Source organism: Cariama cristata, unplaced genomic scaffold (genome assembly GCF_000690535.1).
Source record: "Cariama cristata isolate BGI_N322 unplaced genomic scaffold, ASM69053v1 scaffold14846, whole genome shotgun sequence".
Classification (NCBI taxonomy): domain Eukaryota; kingdom Metazoa; phylum Chordata; class Aves; order Cariamiformes; family Cariamidae; genus Cariama; species Cariama cristata.
In genome coordinates this window covers 1-23,492 of record NW_009621653.1, presented here as the reverse complement: position 1 = coordinate 23,492, position 23,492 = coordinate 1, and the positions used below count along the sequence as shown (strand labels likewise).

The 23,492-nt window shown below is 43.8% G+C and overlaps 1 protein-coding gene and 1 gene segment (V, D, J or C); both read right to left on the bottom strand.

Annotated features, from left to right (window-relative positions):
• Positions 1-292: 292 nt before the first annotated feature.
• LOC104155894 (NACHT, LRR and PYD domains-containing protein 3-like) lies at positions 293-7,539 on the bottom strand. Its single transcript, XM_009702055.1, has 5 exons — positions 7,260-7,539; positions 6,769-6,807; positions 4,604-6,323; positions 2,730-2,801; positions 293-467 (listed from the first exon to the last, which is right to left on the bottom strand). The coding sequence occupies exons 1-5, from the start codon at positions 7,537-7,539 to the stop codon at positions 293-295; spliced, it is 2,286 nt and encodes a 761-aa protein (XP_009700357.1).
• A 6,932-nt stretch (positions 7,540-14,471) lies between these two features.
• On the bottom strand, positions 14,472-20,174 carry LOC104163151. The segment is given in 6 exon segments: positions 14,472-14,549; positions 14,741-14,847; positions 15,324-15,386; positions 16,072-16,352; positions 18,723-18,782; positions 20,149-20,174. Coding segments are annotated over 6 exon segments (615 nt in total).
• Positions 20,175-23,492: the final 3,318 nt, after the last annotated feature.

Below are 23,492 nucleotides of genomic sequence, written 5' to 3'. Positions count from 1 at the left end.
TTTTGCACACAGATGATATGTCTGCTTACCTTCAACACATGCTCCTTTGGGCCTGCCCATGCATACCTGAATTAGCATGCTGCAGAGGAGTGTGCATGGAGGGGCACCTCCTTCACACTTGACTCATACAGTCTTAGCATGGCAGGCTGGGAGCACGCGGTGAGCAGTGACTGACCATGAGAAAGACACATCACTCAGCTTTTCTCCATCCTGCAGCTGACAGGCCCAACCACAAGCCCTGTCTGTCCGGTCCCAGACAGGGCAATTCCCTGAAGAGCCTGCTCGCTGTTCCTCACCCCAATCTCTGCAGCTGGCAGGTGGGATGTTTCAGTCCTTCACACAGCAGCTGCACTCCTGGGTCTCCCACAGCATTTCCACGCAGTCTCAGCTCCGTCAGGCACCGGTTGGTGCTGAGCACCGTGGCCAGAAGCCCACAGCAGGTAGTTGTGAGTTTGCACCACTCCAACCTGTTGGGGAGAAGCACAAAGAAGAGCAAGGGCTGCTCTCAGCACTGGTGGGGAACAGACTTGGGTAGCCCAGTACCACAAGAGGAGTCCCACACTCCACTAGGGGCTCACCGCCCCTCAGCAAACGAGACATCACGCTGGGGGTCCTGCCCGCCCACCGCGCAGCGCAGTTGCCTCCGTCAGCCAATCACCTCTTGGAAAGGCTCAAGTGGGGCTTTGGCCCTGAGTTCTGCCCTGCCACTCAGTAGCTTGAGGAGGAAGGAGTTCCACAGCCCCACCCCGGCCCTCTCCAGAGACCAATCCTAGCACTACTCCTCTGGTCCCACCCACTGTGGCGCTCAGTCATTGGTGAGGCGGGTTCAAACGCGGCAGGCCGTGGCTGCCTGCAGTTATGGCAGTCCCCTGCCTGGGCAGCTGGGTCTGGGTCCCTGTGGGCAAGTGAACATCCCGCTTCCCTCCAGCCCCACACGTGTTTTTTGGGCCCTGTGCGACCCCCAGCTACCTGTGTCCAGGCTCTCCCTCTCCCTGCAGGGCTGATATCTACCCTCAGGCCTGGGCAGGAGCACCTGCCAGACCTTGCACAACCAACCTCATGCTTGTCACCCTCTAAGCATGAGGAGTGAGGTTGGAGGCAGCCTGGGCAGGGAATTCTGGTGCAAAGGGACCTCTGAGGTTTTGGGCTATGAAGATTACTTTGGAACCCATTGCCTTGCATTCAGGGTCTCTGCTGAGTCTACCTTAGCTCCCTGCTGGTATTTGTAGGTTCTCTAAAGATTTAGGGATTGTGACTTAGCTCGCTGCAGCTAAGCAGGTATTTGGGGCACCAGCAGACATGTGCTCCTCAAGGACTCTGCCAAGGTGCATCTGACTCCTGCTGCCACTCTGCACTCCTTGATCTCCTCCTGAAGACTCTGTACAGCCTTCCAGTGTGAGCTCTTATGTCCTGGGAGAGAAGCACTTTTCCATATTACAAAGATCTGACCCACCAGAAGTCCTGCCTCCTCTATCCCAGCAAGTCCTGTCTCCTCTACCTTGAGGAGATACGAGACACAGAGGAAGGGGGCCAAAAGCATCTGTGATGATAGGAGAGCAGTTGGGAGAGAGTGGGTGCAGTGAGAGAATCCCTCGTGGGAATGCTCAGAGGAGGACACCCCATGGAGAACACAGCTCACGCACATGTAAAGGAGAGAGATGAATCATACCAGATACGCATGTTAAAAGGGAATGGTCCCTTCAACAGGAAAGAAGAAGAAACCCTAGTTTAAGGATTTGTCTCCTGCTTCCAGTGAAGGAAGAGAACCCCAGTTTGGTTAGGCCCTTTGTGCAATGAAATGCATTGGGCAGTTGAGTGAAATACGTTGGGTATGCCTGCCTGTATGTGGCCCCAGCTCTCTCCTCCCATGCCTGGCAGACATGATCCTTCCCTCGAGTATTGTTCCCATAAGATGAAGTCACCTTTATCAAAAAAGGACCAGAAAGAGGTGGAGAAGGGAGAATGAGGGGAAAGAAAGTAACAGGAAGGAGATTAGAGGTGAAAACTGGAAAAATATGTGCCAAGTCAGAAATGTTTCATGCTTTTTTAGGTTTGCTTTCTGTTTACAAGCATTTTAAGATCTACATTTAAATCCATGCTGCTCAGATAAACAGATGGCTACACAAGAGATATGTTGTCTAGGGCTATCATAGTTTTGTGCCTTGCTGACATTTGGAGTTGAGACCAAACACAGCCCAGTACTGTTTCCAGTGAAGAGAGGGAAACATTCACCAGGCCTATACCTTCCATTCTCTGTCACTTTTTGTTTACCACCTCAAGCAAGATATCTGTAAACAGTCAGCTAAGGATAAAGAGAGGGAAATATCTCTGTTTCCTTTTTTTGTCCTAAATCTTAACTTGGAGCCAGGGAGAAAGTTGATATAATTATCGTATTTTAATACATTTAACTCAAATGTGATGTAGTCTACATATAGAAAGTTATCTTCAAAATACTCTCATTCCTAAATCTTTTTTGTACTCCAATAGTTTCCCATAACTACTTTGTCATATCAGTCTCCCCAGTTTGTTACTGGTGTCAGTGACTTGTACCAAAACCATTTCTCTGAATTTGAGGACAATTCAGCATTTCCGAAATCTCTTTAAAAGTATTAGTGCTGTCATAGGAGCATCAATAAAGAGAGTAGTTCTGTCAGAAAGTGTGGGAGGGAGGAAAAATGTAAAGGTTAGGGTTTTCCTCTTTTGTTTTCTGAAAGAAAATGACTTTTTACCTTAAGATCTTTAATGTAGAGTTTGGATTCTTCAGGGATTGACAGAGCAAGTAAATAGGTGACTGCTTTTCCCTGGGAGAAAAAAACAAAACAAAACAAAACAGAGATTAATTTAATATTGTTCTCTGGCTATAGTTTGCATTTATGCTTCACAAAAATTAAACTAGAGCCTTCACAGGTGTGATGTTAGATGGCAGAATATTCTACAGTCGCAGTTCAAAGGAAATTACCTTGGTAAACACATATGATACCTCACCAAGGTCTGACTCACAGCTGCCTGGAACACTCCAGATATCCCTGTGCACTGTATGTCCTAAAAGGAGCTATGTGGATGTATTCTGTTTACTCAGGGTACCTTTGATAGTGATATGTCTTAAGGAAATGTTCTGTGCTCTGAAATTCACATGTCCAAGCAAATACTATTTGGTTAAGGGTACATTATACACAGTGCAACAATTGTTCATGTACTTGCACCTTAAAACAGAAGAAGGAGCCCCATACAAGTAGGGGTCTTCCATTTGTAGTAACAGGAGGACTAAGCAGAATTTCTTTATGTTGGCATGCTACAGCACAGAAAGTCATAGAGTTAGAGAAACCCGGGAAACTGTGATCCTTGGATTATTACAATAACTTTGTGTGTAGTCCTGCATACACACTTGTGCAGATTTGGGGTCTGTTTCCAGATAGCTGGGAAGAACCCCCAGAGTTACTCTGAGCTGCTGGCACTGTCTGCCCCTTCTGTAACAACGATTCTCAGAGTGCTGCTGTCTCCATAAAAAGCACCTGGTTGGGCACTTCATGGGTATCACATAGCTCTAAGAAGGACAAATGTGCTTGGACCGAACTGTAGCTGTTTTGCTTCCGATACCTGACCAAGCTGAGTTCAGTCCCTGCCTTATAGCATCATGTGGTACAGATATACTTTGAGGAAAAGAACAGGAAAAGCAGATTGATATGACTTATTTCAGTTGGTAGTTGAATATTAAATGCTCAGTGCATTCCCCCTTAACATGGAGAGAAGGTTTGCACCCATAAACCAAAAATCAACAGTATGCTATACTTTGCCATGCACAGAGGGCAAAGGTCTACATTTGTACTGCCTATAGGGGGGAAACTCCCCTTGACTTTCACTAGGTCTAGGTACCACCTCCTGTCTTCTCAGGATCCAGCATTTGGTAAACAGAGAATCTCAGCGGAGAAGTTGTTTCACCTTAATTCAAGTGGGATCAGGATGAGGCATAGGAAGGGATTCTGTTCTCAGGGACTTCTAAGGGTCACTGGAGAACTGAGTTGGCTGCTCCCTCCCTGCTTTTGAAATCTGTTGACACAGTGAAAATGCCTTCCTTTCAGACCTTTGATTTCAGGAACACCAATAATAAATAGGAGGGCAAATGGAAAGGAAACACTGTATGAGATTGCATTTGTATGGGATTGTGTTTGAGACTAACGCATTCTAAGTCAGGGTATACAAGGAAGCCAGACAGTTCAATAGTTTCACCACAGTCAATAGTTTTCTTGTAAGTTCAGTCAGTGGTGACTACAGAATGATGATCTCACTTGACCGGACAGCAGGTGACTATCTGAATGTTAGGTGACTTGGACTGTGGTCTTCTTTGATTACAATGGGAATGTAGACACTTAACTAACATGCACGCTTGTATTTACATGCTTACTCTTGAACTGACTCACATCAGCAGTAATTACTAGTGCAATATCCCATTAGGCTCATCGAAAAGTAGTTTCCATCATTGCACCTTCACTTTATGAAAAGCTTACATGCAATTTTTGATAAGTAAGCCAGTCATTTCTTGGTTACTGAAACTCTTTCGGTTGCTAAGAGGATTTGCAAGTTAGCGACCTAGGATTTTACTTACAGATGTGACAGCTTTGCTAGTTGTTGGTCTAAATGTTCTTCATGGTCTTCTGCAATAAAGGAGCAATAAGCCATGTCAAATGACTCCAGTTTAGGCCACATTTTTATACTGAATGAAAGAGCTATTTGATCTAATTGGGTGACATTGATGTCTCGTAGATATATTCCGGTGAAATAACCCAATGCAGTTTTCACAAAACTTTCATCTTGGATTTCATACAAACAGTGGCAAGCCTCCAAATCATGAATCACTGCTCTTTTCTCTGCATTAACAGCTAAAGCTGTTTTTTGGCTAGTTTGAAGCCACATTAGTAATTCTTCCTTAATTTCAGGAGAAATTTTGCACCTTGTTTCTTTTTCCAAAGCATTTTTTTGTTCTGTATTTAAGAGACCAAATAGGAACCGCACAATTAACATGAAATCAGGTCTTGACTTTCCATAGTTTTCTAACAATTTTTTCACATCCCTCTTAGGATCTTCTTGCTTATCTCTTGTTTCACCATCATCTTCTAGTACATAGAATAGAGCTGCAAAAAACTCTTGGACACTCAGGTGAATGAAACTGAAGGCACTCCCACAAACAATGCCCTTCTGAAAAGTGCTCTCATTCAAAAAAAGTGGGAGAGTGTCTTGATTTATCAAGAATTCATTGACTGCCTCCTCTTCAAAGAGGACTCTCTGCTTCCAGATCCCACCAGCAGCCAGGCTACAAAGTCTTTTCAGGATAATATGCACGTTCTGTTTCAACTTGCTGCTCAGAGATTTTAGTAAGCTGGAAACATAAAGGATGTATATTCCCGTAGTTGTCTTGGCAGTTTGTGCAAGATCTTCACCACTTTCAAGCTGTTGCTTCATAACAGTACAGGTGATCCAGCACATGATGGGGACAAGGCACATGGTGAAGACCATTTCATTTCCTTTAACAAACTGAAAGGCCTTCCTTCCCTCTTCTTTATTTTCAAAAAACTTGTGGAAATATTCCTCCCTATCGACTGCTGAAAATCCCACTATTTCAGCAGAGCGTTCACATACCAAACACCGTTCCAGCTTCTGCAGGGCAGTTGGTCTTGTTGTGATCAACAGGGAGCATTCAGGGAGCAGGATTTTCCTGAATAAACTGCTCAGGATGATTTCCATTGGTTTCATCTCCCAGGGATCAGAGGACAGGTCATTTTGTGGCCAGTCCAAAGAAAATCTCAGTTCATCAAAGCCATCAATAACAAACAGGAGTTTTTCTGGTCTCCTCAAGATCTCTGCAAGAGGTGGATTATCACCGGGACAACGTTTGGAGATCATGTCAACCATACTCCCCTGAGCTGTAAGAAGATTACCCTCCCGACAATGTATGTAGAAAACATAGTCGAACTGTCTATAGAGACCCTCTGATGCCCAGTCCAGCATAATCTTTCTTACTGTCATTGTCTTCCCAATTCCTGCAGCTCCCAATATCACGACAGTTTTTGGTGTCTGTCTATCCCTGTCAGATTTAAAAAGATCACTTATGTCAATGGAAGAATTCAATAGTTCCTGCATGATTTCTGCATGTGTCCGTCCCACAGCCATGATTTCATGTTCTTTCTTTTTCTCATGGCGATATCCACCAACGAGAACCAGCCTTGTATATCTGGAGTTCAGAGTCACTGTCTCACCAATACGAGCATTCATGTCTTTTATCCAGTGATAATTCTTTTGTACGTGTTTTCTGTACTTCATCTTGTAATCTAAATCAAGGATATGCAATAAAAGAATATGAAATTAATGTTCATTCTCCTGCTAAAATTAAAACATTTCGGTCATGAAATTATGGTACCTTGAATTTACCTCATCTCTTTAATTTTAAAGGACATCTGGATCATTCAACAGACCTTGTTCTTCCAATTCTATTATCGATGCTGAGATAAAAAAAAGTCTGAAATGCCCATCACCCACAACTGAAATGCAATCATATCTCAGTTGAACTTGAAAATAGTGCTAAGAATCAGTTTCTACTACTGACCTCTATAGCAGTACACTTTTTTCTTCCCACAGGTGTATAACAGCTACTTGCTTATTTTCCTTCTGACCCTGCTGGGGTTTCAGGACTACGGTTATGATCATACATTTTCTACTGGTAGGTGGAGTGTGTAGGCACTAAAACCAAAACACATCTGTCCCAATGACACATACCTTGGACTAATGAAGCAGAGGGTGGACTGGACCTCAGGGCTGAAAGAGAAATTTTATGTAGCTGTTAGTGGAGTAGTAGTACAGAGACTGTCAGTGATGTGTGTCAGCTGGGGAGCAGAACAGTCCTTTTGGTGTCTCTCCCTTTAGAAACTCCCCTAAAATACCTTGGGCCAGACAGAGCAGACAAGATAGCAGAGCAAGTGCCTCTGGAGACCTTAGTATCCTACATCATAGGTCAGGAGCAGGTGGTCCTGTAGAGTGTGCGGAAATTGAGGCAGCAGTCACCTAAATGAGCAGGAAGACCAATGGCAAGAGGAGAGTCATGCAATTCCAGGTGTAAGGAGATAGCACCCTGGGGTCCTCTGAGTTTTCAGACTCTCACAGGGGACTGAAATCTGCTGTCTCTGTATTTGATGAAGGTTCTCCTACATATTTTCTAGGAAGAATAAAAAAGAAGGACACAAATGTGCCAATAACCAAAGTCCCTTTACCTTTTCCTTTCTTCCGTTTGAGTTTAGCTGCAGTGTCTCTTTGGTTGACCCGTTCAAGCACATCAATAGCTACATCCACAGCAGGATCGGCTCCATAGTGGTCACACATGTAGTCTGCAAGTTTAACTGGATCATTTGCATTCTTCAGCAAATACTTGGGGAGATTGGTCATCTCATCATAATCCATATATGATAATTTATACTTAAACTTCTCAAACATATCCAGTGTAAGGTCCTCCAGTGCTTCCAAAAGCAAGTCTTTGGTATTCTCTCTTGCCATCGTGTTATGCTAAAGATACCCTGGAAAACAGTAGAAGTTCAACAATAAATTGTTTTCTGAGAGCCACCAAGTACACCATGGGAAGAGAGTCACTGACTGTTACAGGGCAGTGACTGCCATCTGTATGCTCCTGGAGTCAATCCCCATGCCACTGGAGGCACTGTTAGCTCTCCTGTGCCAATTCTTCCAGGAATGTGTTAGTCCACAGAGCCTGGACCACTATATCTCTCATTTTACACGCATTGGTTCCCTGCTTCCAGCTCTGCACTTTCTTGGCCACAGGTGCAGGAGGGTGAAGTGCTCCTAGATTAGGGTGGCGGATGGGGCTTTCCCAAAGTGACATGCTAGCATATTGATCAAGTGGATTTCTCAGCCATTCCTTTCTGAACAGTTGCCAAAACTCTAGGAGAAATTTCCACATGCAACCAGAAAGGGGCTAACTGAAAAGTGGAATACGGTCTGTGCACTGGCCACAAACATGCTTTCCAAAGGGGACATTCCTTCACCCTTTCTTGTGCATGACTTCATTTCAATGGCAAACTGCGAATTTTTTAGGGAAAGCTTGAATATGAGGATGTAGTCCCACACCTTTACCGCAAACATGTCAACCAAACATTGAGAGTGATGATAAGGTATTATACTGGAGAAAAAGAGGTCATCCCTCCATCATTTCTGTGTACACTACTCCTCACCCTCCACTTACACTGGTTTTGGAGTTACTTTCTGTTGGCTGGACACATTCTGTGTGATAAGTGTGGCTGAACCCAGTCCTGTACAGTCCAATTCTGTTAAACAAATGTCATACAACCCTCGATGCATCCATTGGGTTTGTTCTGATAATATTACTGATGGCTTAATTTTCACTGTAAGGATTGTCTGTTTTAAAATCCTACTGCTTGGTTTCACTTATGACTATATTGTGCAATTACTTTCTTCACTGTTCCTGAAAACTTGCACGTATACACAAATATACTTCCACTGGTTTGTATTCTTTCAAAACTAAAAAGGTAAACAGCTTTTATGAGATAAAATGATCAGTGAAAGTGTACGAAGGGGCATTCTTTAGGATACAGAGATATGGTTTTGACTTGAGACAAACTTGTTTGAGGTTCGTCAAAACCATTCAGCAATTACAAGGAGAGGAGAAAGAGGATTTATTTCTTGGGCAGAAAGGCTCAATTCCTTATATGTATGAAGCAGAAATATCCCATGCAGAAAAAAATTTAAGGGAAGTTGTGATTGAAACCTGACTGCAGGTGCCTAAATATGGAGAAAATATTTTTTAAAAAAACAGACTGAAACCTCCTATGTTGGGGAATGGGTCCAAAGAAATTAAGATGACTGAATATGCTGCAAAATGCCCTTTAGAGTTTGCAGAAATGAAGAGGAGAAAATGTACTTGTATTTGCGCTTTTCTTTGGTCAAAGTAGACATGCCTACTAAGGCACCTCTGCAAAACAAAACTCAGCATAACTGAAGCGGTTTATTTGAAGTTTCTACTGAAAGACTTTGAATGGACCTGAGAAAAATGGGGAGGGGAGTTTTTTTAAGATTATTTTACAATTCTTCTGCCTGTCAAGCAGATCAGAAGCCTTATATGTAGTTTCATAGCACCTCTATGTTTGTTTCAAATAAAAGAAAGGAATACTGTTGCGTTATCACACCACAAGGCCAACATCCTCAAAATGCTCTATGCCATACCATGTACCACCCTTGGCCCTACTGCGCAGTCCTCTACTAGTGTGTCAGAAAGCCTGTATTTGATATCTGAAGAGCTAATATTTGGAACAAATATTAGCGTTGCTAGGAGCAGAAGGAAGGACAGTGTCTTTCTAAAGAGGAACTTGCTAACAGCACTCACTCCAGCACAGCTTCAGCCTCCTGAGAGATGAGGAAGTTCTCGGTCCTCTCTCTCCCCAGCCACACCGCAGAGCAGAACATTTCTGTCGTCACACACAGAGCCAGGAAACGGATCAGCAATTCACAGGTCTGACCCAGAGCACAGGGGCTGGATGCTGTTTCTCTCAGCTGATTTAACAGCAAGGAGCCCCCATGAAGGCAGTCCCCTCGTGTCCTTCTGTGCCTGCTGAGCACTCTCAAGACTTCTGATCTGACTGACAATTCTTTCATTTCTCCAGAAAAGGAAGGCCTTTCAACAGTCCACGTACTGTTAAATTCCTTTCTATGAACAGAATAAAAAATTCACGTTGTGTCCAGGAAAAGAACAGATATCTGACCCACTCCCATGGACCTCCATAAACTGACTCATTCATCATAGAGCTAAAACCAGGTAAGAAACAGGCAGGAAAAGATTCTGGGGCCAACACGTAGTGACCCATTCTGCAGATCCTCTGGAAGTGAAACCTTACGTCCTGACCCAGCCAGATATCAAATCTCACACCCCTACTCCACGTGGCAGCCAAACATAAGCACCATGGTCAGGCTGAGCAGCTTTGCAGGGGATTGAGCACCCACTTGTCACCCCAGGCCCAACGTTTTTAGGTCCCTCAAGCAGCCCTGCTCCAGGGCAGTCTCAATTCCTCCGAAACAACAAAAACATCTCTTTAATCCCTCTGGCAGAGCAAGAAAGCCAGAAATCCAGAGCCAGGAACACAATAAAAGCTAAGTGCTCGTAGTGAGACAGCTGGGTAAAGGACTCCCAATCCTCTTCTACAGGGATCACCATGCTGAGGCCTCCTCTCACGCCTCAGAAGAGCTGCATTCATCTCTCAGAGGGGCCATTTCAAGGCACTGGCTGGTCTGTCCCATGAAACAGGAGATGCTGCTGGAAACCGTCTTCAGAATCACCCCTCTGACAAATAGGGACAGCGTCTGGGCAGATTCTCAGACACCAAGCAATGCAGAGAGACCCCAGCTCTGCAGTCTGGGCCCAGGACCCCCAGCATACTCTGGCCCCACAAACTAAGAGGTGCCCCTCTCTTCCTGATGGTGGGACTGGGGCTGGGCTCTGGGTCCGAGCTGACCCATGCCCCATCCCACACTGCTAGGGCCTGCCCCCCACCTACTGTGCCTTGGGGAGCCAGGAAAGACCCATATCCCCTTGCCCAGCTCACACCCTTGAGGCACAAGTATGGAGTGGAGCAGGACATGAGCCCAGGGCTTCTGCAGCCATCAGAACTCTCCCTGGGCAAAGCCCTGAAGTGCGTGGTCGTAAGGTTCTCACCGTATAGTGATACAGAACAGGTCCAGCAGAAGATGGGAGATCCAAATGTCTGTTACAAAAGAGCAGCAGGGTCAGGGAGAAGTTCTCTGATCCCTGGTCAAGAAGAGTTTCCCCTTTGAAAGGCAACTCTGCATCTGCCGTCCCCCCTTCCTTCCTCACTGGGCTCCACCTCCCCCTCGCCTGCAGGACCAAACATCTCATAGGGGCTGGGCAGCGGTCCAGCTGCACCTGGAGCTGGATAAGGCAAATGTGTTGTCTGAGAGGGAGGAGTTTGAAATGATTCACTCCTCCATCTCTGCGGATTGTATTCGGAAGAGAAGGTACATTGGCCAAACCAGAAATGAATGATGATTTCCCAGACAATACTCACAGATGAACACAGGAGAAATGTGCTCTATGCTTAAGAAGGAACACTGCTCTGATAGCAGGTCTCATGCCCACAGATGCCACAGTTTCATCTCCGCATGCTGTTGCCCTGCTCTTTCCAGCTTCATACTCTCTCCAACTCCAGTAGAAATGACAAAAAGTCCTCTACTTGCCTGAGGCCCAGAGTTCTTTCTCCTAGTCAGCCTTTACCATTCACTCCTGAAGGCTCATGTTTTCCCCTGAGGGCAGGGAGCATCATGTGCAGCTCCTGCTACTTGTCCCAAGCTGGACTTACCTGGAGCTCAGTCTGTTCTTTCATGCCAGCCCTGCGTGGAAATGTATAGGCAAACTGAGAAACAAGCTAACCTGCTCTCTGGACCAGAGCAGCTGCTGAGGCTCAACTAACCATGAATAGATGTAACCCCTCATGAAGGAGAACTCACTCTCAACACATCCAAATCCTTTCCTCCCACTCCAACTACTCCTGTCCTTATCAACGTACTATTGGAGCTCTGTCCTCTTAAATCTCTCTTTACATTTTTCCTCTGTGAAGTGCCTTCACCTCACTCTTTTCTCTCAGATCTCAAGAGTCACCTCACAGGCACAGGTCAGTCCCAGATTCCCAGGCGCATCGCAGAAGCTGCTCTGCTGTTCCTCTGTTCTCCTGAGAAATGTCTGGTCTGTGGAGGTTAAGAGGAAAGTAAATAAGTTGGCACCTGTCACTTAACAATGACGTTTGGTATCCATAGTATGCACCAGTTTCTGAAGGTCTTGCAAGGAGGCCAGTGCCAAAGTCAAGTTGAATTTCCAGCCTTGGCACCTTTTTGGGCTGGGAAAAAGGCTAATGTACATTTTGCTACTTACTGATTATATTTCCTCATCTGGCATATTATTGCATCTATAGACTGTTTTCCTGTTGGAGTAACAGAAGAAGGAGCAGATATATGTGATGTATTGAAATCTCACACCCTTCCTTCTGTATTCAGAAGGCAAGGTTTTCTGTTAAAGTAAATCAATGCCAACAGGGAGAAGCTTGGAAGAAAGTGCCTCTTTGGCAATACTGCTTACCACTGAAAGGCAGCTTCTATGAGCAGATGCTTTTAGCTGCATCTTTCACCTTACAACCCTCTGAGTATGCACCTGCCCCACAGAAGCAAAAAGGATTAGTGTTCGCCCTCGTGAGGAAGAGTCACGAGGAGAAGCTGCCTATGGGATGAGGTATGTAACATCCACACCATGGAAAGACCTTCTGCAGAGTTCCTGGGCTTCTAGCGACAACCCAGCAATGCTCTCTGTTTCTGCAGGCTCTGTGTCACATGGACCAGTTTGGTTTGGGGCTACCCCACTTGCAGGAGGCTGTTAAAGAGCTGCTGGGGACAGCATCGTGCTTGGGGACGGAAGGGGACCAGAGTGCTGGGCACTACCTACAGGTGAAATTAACTCAGGATGAGTAGCCAAAGTGCAAAGGAAGCCATACAGTAGAAGGTGGGTGCTGTGAGAGCCGTCCAGCCTGGTCTGGTGGTGTGGCTGAGTCACTAGGACTGCACAAGTGGGAGTATAGTGTGCTTAACTGAGGCAGGAAGGAGGCTGTTTCAAGGGACATTTATAGTCTAGCTGGCTCCACATGTCCATCTGGCCCTTGGGATGCCTAAGAAACAAAACCACGACCGCCATGGTAAATGTGCGCTCCTGGGACCTGACCACAGAGCTGCAGGACCTAAAGACAGTGGTTTCACTGCAGAAATGACACATCTTCTGGACAAGAGTGAGGGTTTGAACGACTAAACGTGTCAAGGTTAGTTAAATAGATGTCACCATGCACCGTTCTGGGGCTGTTTTGGAGCCAGCAGTACTTCAGTCAGCATCTGTAAAACATTGGGGACCCTGCCCCCCCAGGAAGTGGTTAACACACTTTTGAAAGCAAGGGGGAGTTTGTCTTGCATGGCGTGATTTAGTAATGTGTTTTAACCACAGTATCCTGCTTCAAGTATGCAGCCGCTTGCAGTTTGTGAGACAAAAGTCAATGTCTGGGGTTTTTTTTAACCAAATGGCTAGGTTATCTATCAAAACACTCCACGGTGTTTCCTGTTGGCCCCTTCCTAGTACTGGTGAGCGGAAAATGAGCAGCCGGTTCTCTCCCCTTCTGATGTCTGTGCATTAACGCTCATGTTGTCCTTTGTCTTGATTGATGCTCGTTAGACCTATGTCTCTTTGTTATGATCCACAATTTTGAGACTGAGTAATTTGAAAGGGGCATGAATAATTAAAATTCCTTTAAACTCAACAGAGTCAGAATTCATAACCTACCTGAAGTCTCTTAAATGTGCCAAAGAGTCTCTCTCTCTCTCCCTGTGCAAAGCCCAAGAAAGACAAATTTAATAAAAAGGAAATCTAGGATGTAAGATGTGGTTTTCTGTTTCTCACTGGTCACTGGATAGGACAGTGGTATTTCAACAATTTCCACCCAACTTTCAGAAGAAAGGGAACAGTGCAAACCAAGTATAACAAAACTTTATTTTGGTGTATATTAAGGAAACTTAAAATGCAGGTGCCATATACTTAACAAAAGAGAAAAATATTCTAAAGAAGAGATGGAAATGAAAGTACTACTGTGTCCTATCTGAAGTGAATTTCTTCAGGTCCAGTGGAGATCTAGTTACCTGCACTAGAAAATTGCCACTAATAAAATCTTCTAAAAATTAAAACTAAGCAGAAAAGCATTACTTCTGTAGACAGTAATGTAATATGACCAGAGACAGTATTTTTAAAGCATAGTAAGTATTAAGTTCAAATTTAAGTTTTTGAAAATATCTAAGCAATTTGGATGCTTCAGTACAATGGATATAGGAGTAGGGGAGCTAACTATTCCTGCTTAGTAGAGGGATGAGGGAAATTTCTTAGGGAACTAAATAACAAAAATTGTTCTAACAATTAATGAAACTAAGCTAGACAAGAGTTCAGCAATATTAACTGTCTAAGAAGGCTTCCAGATGGTGTTAACTGAAGAGCACCTTGATGAAGTAAAGGGACTCATAGATCTACAGGAACTGAGGGTTTAGTTGTTTTTTAGGTGTTTATTGGTAGCAAAGCTGACCCATGGTGCTCAAATCATCCTGCTGTGTGTTTTTTCCTGCTCTTCTTCAGCCCACTGCTGGCTCACTTACCCAGTACCTGAAAAGCAAACAACGTTTGTTTTAATTTCTTATTCTCATTTAATTCAGTGGTGCTGAGTTTCTGTTAATCTGGAATGGATTGGACAAATTTTTTTTTTGTCGTTTTGGTTACCTGAGCTTCAGAGTTCTCCCTCCTCCTTTTTCCATCACCTTTTCATATTTGTTGGCTTTTGAGATTCTGCCTTTATTGTTCTTGCTGGTCTGGACATTTATCCAGACTTTGTGCTCTGCCACTTGAAAAATTCAGCAGAAGACTTCTGATAGAACCTGAGATGCTCTGAACTAGTCTGATGCAAAGGCAATTTGAGGATGAGGTGAAATTTGGTGGTTACATTGACTTATCCAGTGGGAACAGGAATACCTGAACTGATCTCACACCTTGCGGGATTGCGGTGAGACACAAAGCCAACTGGTCACTCATTGCACTTGCCTCCTGTATTCCCAGGGACTGAATGATGTGTTTCCTACCTCAGAAGAGAAACAGCTTGATACTCAGGATTACACTGAAGGTGATGGTTTTTGCCAGCAGGACTCTCAAACCCAAAACAGTCATGAACAGCATATTCACTTTCTCCATTTTGACATCTACTTTAAAAAGGAGAAGAGAGTGAGGTCTTGATATTATCTCCACTCTGCTCCTCCCCCCCAAAAAAAAAAAAAAGAAAAAGAAGAAAAATCCACACATCATAGATGGATGATGGAATCAGGAATAAAGGAAAATATGACAGAGGAGTGTATTAAGTGCAGGGAAGAGAGGAGACGTCTACCCAGTGAGGAATTTACTTCTCATTGCTGTTTTATCCCATGGAAATTTGTCAGTTATTTAGTATGTTAACCTGAAACAGCAGGTTATTTCTCAATAAGTGTTTCCAATTCTGACATTTCTGCACCAGAGAAAGCAATTTTTCATGTTTTGGTATTGAGTCCACAAAAAGTGCAGCTTATCGCTTAGCAAGTGTCTACAATTCAGGCATTTCTGTAGCAAAGACAATGCATTTTCATGCATTGTTACTGAATCCCCAATCAAGTACCAATACTCTATTGATTTTTAGGCAACTAACCTTTTGTAGAGGCATCTGTAACGTTGCAAGCATTAACTCTTTCAAATTCTTCAGTTTTCTCTTCTGTTGAATGATTAAGAGATACTATAAGTTCTATCCAAACTATATAAAAAAAAATACAAAAAAACATACCTGTAGCTCTTTTCCCAGCAGTAGATAAGCAGGTTTGGAGAACCCTGGCAGATCATTAATTCTGAGCTTAACTTGAAGAGAAAACGTAGATTTCTACATGTGATTGCAGACCCCCTCCCACAGGATTGTTCAGTTCTATTTTTTCTCCCTTTTGAAATTAACTTTACCATAGGAAAAATAAAATTTAAAAAGTGATCAGAAAATAACCAAAAGATTTGGGGAAAAAAAAAAAATCACATGTCCTTTTTTATTTTGTGTTGTGTTATTTCAAGCTTTTTTCTAGCAGGCAAGTATACTCATGCCTCTCGAACTATTTTGCCTTAGATAAAGGTAAAGTCACAAATATTAGAGATTAGGGGGGGGTTAGGGTTATTTTTCTGGGGTTTTTTTTGGTTTTTTTTGTTTCTTTTTTGGGAAGAAAACTCCAAGTGCTCAAATAATTGAATTAAGGTCAGGAATGCTAGATGATTTTCAATATCTCATCTTCACGTAGCTAAGTGCCTAAATATCTTTCTGACTGTACTTAATTATTCCTGCTAGGTTCTCAAAGGGCAAGAAAAAATCTTGGAAGATGCATCTCCCAGAATCATGTTGCATTTGGACCACAACACTGTACCTGGCAGAATGATGCTGGCTGTAGTCCTGTTCCCCTTGTGCATAGCCTTGCAGATCACCTTTGCATCTGGTTCCACTCTAACTGCTTTCATGGTACTATACATTCCCTCAGATGTGACAAGAGGTGCCTTCAGATCATATACGGTGTCACTTTTGGGCACATAAAGGCTGATATTCTTAGGGTAGAAAGTCCTTGCCAAACAAGCCATGTTTAGTTTGTTGTCATATTGTTTGGTTTCCTTTGATTTAAGCAGAATGACTTCTGGGGCAGATTCTTCTTGACTCTCTGAAAAAGAAGTGTCATTTTGGGATGACTTTATTTTCTCAAAGATACAAAGAGAGTATAAGGGTGGGGTTTTCATTGATGCTTCTAATCCCTTCAGCTCCTAAGCTTGTTCTTAACAGAACTTATATATATATAGAGTGAATTCCTTTAAGTGAGGGACCTTGAAATGAATCAGGGAACTTTTAAGAATACAATACAAATTATCATATTAATTTTGAATTCATAACAATTAGATACCAAGAAGAATATTTACTTCAAGGGTAGGCTTATATGCTTGTAATATGATACATATTGAAAGATCCTTTTTTTAATTACCCAGAAATCCTTTACGTGATGAGGTTAAAAGGCTAAACCATAGCACACAGGGAGAGAAGACAGTTTGTTACTCCACTCTACAATGCTGTTCCAATGAGTGGGAATACTTTCAGCTATGAAATAATGTTGCTAAAATGGAAGATGAGGTTAAATCTTTCATTAACAAATGTTCAGTTCCAAGGAGGTTTTCTGTTCAAATTCTATTCTTTGAAAGTTTCTGTAATATTTCTATGTGGAACTTGACCCAAGCATATAAACCTCTCTTAACAAGTGAATAGTATGTGAGCTCCGGAGAGCTTTCCAAGTCATGAGACCGTAACGCCGAGCCCTTTCACTGCATAACCCTGAACAACGCTGAGGTGTCTAACAGAGGAGTTTAGTGCCATTCCAAATACACTATTTATTCTGTCTTCTCTCTGGCTGGCCCTTCTGAAACAGATCTGTTGTAGATTCTTAGGGCGTCTCTGTACTCTGTCCGTGTGTGTGAGCGGTTATATTTGTATTGCACACAAAAAGCAGCTAATATTCAAACAATCATACTTCTTTTTCCTCTTAATCTTACAAAATCACAGAATTGGCTATAAATTGCATCCTCTTGTGGATCTTGTCTTTCTCCAATGAGAAGTATACAGGGAATGAACCAAGTAATTCCTTAGCTATTCTGTTACTGAATTCTCAGGAGGAGATGTCTTAAAAACTGTGTAGTAATTAAAGGATGGTTTCTATGTCTTTTGTGCTTGTAGATTCTCAGGAGGTCCAGCTCCTGTGGTACTTTCAGCTCTTTTAAGTCCTTTTGAATATCTTCCATGGAAATGGGGGATGGGGGGGTGGGGAGGAAGGCACTAAAAAGAGTAGGATACCAGCATTGTAGAAACCTGGAAAATTTATTCTTGTCTTCGGAGGAACCAATAGTTTCTAAAGCCTACTGTTAGGGGAAATAATTTTTTCCCTCTTTCCTGAAGAACAGGCGCCATGACACAGCAATTACTGATATAACAGGTCTGAAACCCAATTTGTTTTAAAAAGCATGCAAGATACTTTCTGTTTAGAAACTGAACCTCACATTAGGGCTGTTGTGTTTGTCTGAAAAGGTAATACCATTGCTTAGAGTGTCACTCACCAACATCTTTTGTTGGTTGATTGTTCATGGTAGAATACCTTTTGTACTGATAACTGGCAAGTTTATATTAGCATACATTGAGGCTGGGCTGATGGAAGCTGGCAGTATCTTGCTGTCTTACTTTTGCAAATTGTGTTTTCAAAATAGTATCTTTGGATTCCCTACTCACACAGAAAATAGAGCTGCATTCATTTACCCCAAAATAGGCATGTAAGATAACCTAAAGATTTAAAGGCAGCTCTATAGCTCTATGAGGCTTGCAGATGTGAGCTAGCACCTAAAAGAGTCGCACGCCTGTCTGGGGAGTGTGTGTGTTCAGGTGGTGATATGCGATTGAATGTTTTAGGACAATAAAAGTAAACCCAGCAAACTCACCCATTGCCACAACTTTCAAGCTGTGACACAAAAGCTGGGGAAGATGGTCTGTCTTTATAAAGACCACATCAGAAGAGTGCCATTTCTAAATATGAAAGGCTTGCTCACATTTCAGTTGCTGCAAAAAATAATGTGCCCTGTCTTTCCCTGGGAACTACTTTCTGCTGAAACTTTTTACATCTCCCTTTTTCCTTTCCGTGCACCTTAGCGTTACACAAAAGAAAGCAAGCAACTCTGTTCACCTCGTACTGAAGCTGGGCTAAGACACCATCCCCACTGGCTATAAACAAGAGTCTTAAATTTAGCAGTGCAGATACAAGAGGGGATGAGGATCTGTGGAGTAATGCTGATGTACATAGCTAGGAAACTATCTTTGTTGTTCCTGAAAAGCTTTGTTAAATAAATATGAGCTGAGGACTCAAACACCTGGTTGTAGAATGCATATTCAAGAGATCTGAGGCAGCAGAAATTTCTCTTTATGCTGTGACATCACACAATCCCTTTGTCCACCCCACCACAAAATTAAGAAATACATTAGTAGTAAAACAAGTGGAACTTACTTGGCTCAACTGAAAAAGTGATCCCAGTTCCAAATACGAGCTTGTCTGTTGCCACACTGTTTGCATATAATCAAATAACCCCACTTTCCTCAGCACACTCTAAAGGGGTATAAAATCAGGGAATAAAATGCCAGCGGTTTGTCCAAAGGATCCATACATAGACTGCCATGAAAGTGCTCCAAAGTCACCAAAATCGTGAGGGGAGAAAATCATAATTTTGTAGTAGACTGATTTCAAACAACTTGATCCAGGTCAAAGCTTTTAAAACCCTTTTCTGTTAGCTCGGTAAGCCGTATACTTACAGAATAAATGCTCATAGGAATTCTGCAGTTCTCCATCACATTCTCTTTTTTTCTTTCATCCTCAAAATGTATTATTCCTTGTGCAGTCTCAGGTTTTTGTATGAGACCTTACAGTGTTTGTGGCACTGTGCTACTCCAAGTTCTCAACACAGTGATATACTTAGTTACAAAAAGTGTCTCTTCCTTCCCTTTTACTGTACAGTATTTTATATGAGACAGGTAGTCAAATACTCTATATAACACATGAAGAAATCACACAGACTTTAAAGTAAGGACCTGAAGCTGGGCCGAAAGAGAGGATTTGAACCTGCTTGGAACTTGTAGGATTATAATGAAGGATTATAATGTTGCTCTGGGAAGGCTCAGATTTTAGTCTAATGAGAAAGCAAAGTTGTTTGAGTATTATTCTAGAAAAATTAATGAAGATCTTCAACGTTGCAGAAGAGTGTTTTTGTTTCCCCCCCCCCCCACTTTGTACTATTTTCTGTGGCCCAGGAAGAAGAGGAATATGCTCGATCTGGGGTTTTAGAATTGTTACCTTTCTGGATGGACCAGAGCTGAGAGTCGTTTGGTGCCTCAAGAAGTCTTTATCATGCTTTTAGTATCTTTAAAGGTGAAAAAGAAGTTATGATTCTTTATTAGGTAGAGATATATTGTTCAATTGGAGGAGTTATTAAATAAAGAGTTATGAAGTAAGTTTATTGAGGTGAATGTCTCCAGTGCAGGTGTGTTCTCCAGCACAGCAGGGAATTGCAGCGTACGGCCAGGTTTTCCTGAGCAGGTTTCCAACAAGAGGGGATGACTCTATGCAAATGTTTGTACCATGAGGATAAACAAGAAGAATTAGAGATGTATTCATGGCTGCAGAGCTGTGACCTTTTTGGCTTCACAGAAACGTGGTGGGATGGCTCCTATGACTGGAGTGTTGGAATGGAAGGATACAGGCTCTTTCAGAAGGACAGGCAGGGGAGACAAGCAGGGGGTGTTGCCCTCTATGTCAGTGACCAGCTGGAGTGGGTAGAGCTCTGCCTGGGGATGGATGAGGACTCAACCAAGAGCCTATGGGTCAGGATTAAAGGGAGGGCAGGACAGGTGACATTATAGTGGAGTGGCTACAGACCGCTTGACCAGGATGACCAGGCGCATGAGGCCCTCTGTAGACAGATAGGAGCAGCCTCACGTTCACAAGCCCTGGTCCTCATGGGAGACTTCCACACCTCGATATCTGTTGGAGGGACAACACAGTGGGGCATAAGCAATCCAGGAGGTTCCTGGAATGTGTTGATGATAACTTCCTTCTGCAAGTGATAGAGGAGCCAATGAGGAGAGGTGCTATGCTGGACCTTGTTCTCATCAACAGGGAGGGGCTGGTGGGGAATGTGAAGCTCAAGGGCAGCCTTGGCTGCAGCGACCATGAAATGGTGGAGTTCAAGATCCTTAGGGCAGTAAGGAGGGCATACAGCAAGCTCACTACCCTGGTCTTCAGGAGAGCAGACTTTGTCCTCTTCAGGGAGCCGCTTGGTAGAGTACCATGGGATGAAGCCCTGGAGGGAAGAGGGGTCCAAGAAAGCTGGTTAATATTCAAGGATCACCTCCTCCAAGCTCAGGAGCGATGACCAAGAGGAGGTCAGGCAAAAACGCCAGGAGGCCTGCATGGACGAAATCTGTCCAGGGACATCAAGGGCAACAAGAAAAGCTTCTATAGGTGTATTGGTGATAAAAGGAAGACTAGGGAAAGTGTGGACCCTCTCCGGAAGGAAATGGGAGACATGGTTGCCTGAAGCATGGAGAAGGCTGAGGTACTCAATAACTTTTTTGTCTCAGACTTCATCAGCAAGTGCTCCAACCATACTGCCCAAGTCGCAGAAGGCAATGGCAGGGACAGGGAATACGAAGAACTGCTCACTGTAAGAGAAGATCAGGTTTGAGATCATCTAAAGAACCTCAAGGTGCACAACTTCATGGAAGCTGATGAGATGCATCCGTGGGTCCTGAAGGAAAAGGCAGATGAAGTGGCTACATCACTATCCATCATATTTGAGAAATCATGGCGGTCTGGGGAAGTTCCCAGTGACTGGAAAAGGGGAAAAATAACCCCCATTTTTAAAAAGGGAAAAAAGGAAGACCTGGGGAACTACAGGCGAGTCAGGCTCACCTCTGTGCCGGGCAAGATCATGGAGCAGATACTCCTGGAAACTATGCGCAGGCACAGGGAAAAGAAGGAGGTGACTTGTGACAGCCAACACGGCTTCACTAAGGGCAAATCGTGCCTGACAAATTTGGTGGCATTCTATGATGGTGTCACAACATTGGGGGATAAGGGAAGAGCAACTGACATCATCTATCTGGACTCATGCAAAACATTTGACACTGACCCGCATGACACACTTGTCTCTAAATTGGACAGATGTGAATTTGACAGATGGACAACTCGGTGGGTAAGGAGTTGGCTGCATAGTTGCACTTAGAGTTGCGGTCAATGGCTTAATGTTCAAGTGGAGACTGGTGACGAGTGGTGTTCCTCAGGGGTCAGTGTTGGGACTGGCACTGTTTAACATCTTTGTCAGAGATATGGACAGCGGGATTGAGTGCACCCTCAGCAAGTTTGCCGACAACACCAAGCTGTGTGGTGCTGTTTACATGCTGGAGGGAAGAGATGCCATCCAGAGGGACCTTGACAAGCTTGAGAGGTGGGCCTGTGCGAACCTCATGAAGTTCAACAAGGGCAAGTACAAGGTCCTGCACCTGGGTCGGGGCAATCCCAAGCACAAATACATGCTGGACAGAGAATGGATTGGGCTGGGCAGTCATGGGAGGTGATTCTCCCCCTCTACTCTGCTCTTGTGACACCCCACCTCTAATACTGCACTCAGCTCTGGGCCCTCCAAAAAAGAAAGACATGGATGTCCAGAGGAGGGCCACAAAGATGATCAGAGTGCTGGAGCACCTCTCCGATGAGGACAGGCTGAGAGAGTTGGGCTTGTTCAGCCTGGAGAACAGAAGGTTCTGAGGACACCTTATAGCAGCCTTCCAGTACCTAAAGGGGCCTGCAAGAAAGCTGGGGAGGGACTTTTTACAAGGGTCTGGAATGATGGGACGAGGGGCAATGGCTTTAAACTGGAAGAGGGAAGGTTTAGATTGGCTATTAGGAAGAAATTCTTTAATGTGAGGTTGATGAGGCACTGGCACAGGTTGCCCAGGGAAGCTGTTGGTGCCCTATCCCTGGAAGTGTTCAAGGTCAGGTTGGATGAGGCTTTGAGCAACCTGGTCTAGTGAAAGGTGTCCCTCCTCATGGCAGGGAGTTAGAAATAGATGAACTTTACAGTCCCTTCCAACCAAACCATTCTGTGATTCTATGATTTTACTCTGGATGGTGCAAAGTGTATTGATCAAAACCTGCATGAAGGACAAGTTCTGCATCCTTAGTGCCAACTGCACCTAAAGACTAATGTGAAGCATAATATGCCAGTGAAGATAAATTTTGTTTCAATACAGTCCTTATGTGTAGGCTGGACAGCAAACCAGCTGCCACTTCAGTGATTACTAAGGAGGCAGAACTGTGGTGGCTAGATACTGTGTGACTGTTATTAAAGATACTATAAAAGATAACTTTGCAATGCAAGGATGTAAGCACACCCACATGATACAAGCAAATCACCTTTAATTGAAATGTTGATTACTTGGTATTTGCACTAGGGTAAGTGTATGGGTATCTCCTTCCCCACGGGTGGTGTTTAAACAGAACAATCCTTGAAAATGGACATGCCACAGTTCTCTTACCCTGAGGTAGTAACTATAAGCTAACCTCACATTAACAACATTATAAGAAAAAAAAAGACTTGGGTGCAGGTGGTGTACCAAGGAAATAGGATTTAATACTGCTCTCTAAGCGTTTTCAAGCTCGAAGAGGGCACGAAGGAAGGGAAATTTATTATCATCCCGAAAAAAAAGAAAAAAAATTACATATGCAGGAAGACGATAAGGCAATTGTGAGCTAGTATAGGATTGATCTACCTAAAGGAAAAGGAGGGTCATGTAACTTGGGAGGGCTATAGGGAGAAGATTAGAAGGGCCAAAGCTCGACTGGAACTTGACTTGGCCACTGCAGTAAAAGATAACAAAAAACTTTCTATAAATACATTAGCAACAAAAGAAGGGTCGAGGAGAGTCTCCACCATTTGCGGAATGCAGAAGGTGGTGTAATGTCTGGGGATGTGGAAAAGGCAGAAGTGCTCAATGCCTTCTTTACCTCAGTCTTCAATACCAAGACCAGCTGCCTTCAGGATACCCGGCCCCCGGCAAACTGGAAACAAGCAAACGTAACACCCATCTACAAGAAGAGTCAGAAGGACGATCAGGGGAACTACAGGCCAGTCAGCCTGACCTCGGTTCCGGACAATGTTATGGAAGGGATAATCCTGAGTGTCATCACACAGCACATGCAGGTCAATCAGGGGATCAGGA

Bases quoted from the DNA above. Each gene is read 5' to 3' on its own strand.
- LOC104155894 (XM_009702055.1), bottom strand. From the start codon at position 7,539: ATGGCAAGAGAGAATACCAAAGACTTGCTTTTGGAAGCACTGGAGGAC. The intron at 6,808-7,259 runs GTAAAGGGACTT...TTTCTCTTTCAG, and splicing joins CAAACGGAAGAAAGGAAAAG to CCCTGAGGTCCAGTCCACCC. The intron at 6,324-6,768 runs GTATGTGTCATT...TCCTTGATTTAG, and splicing joins CTCTGCTTCATTAGTCCAAG to ATTACAAGATGAAGTACAGA.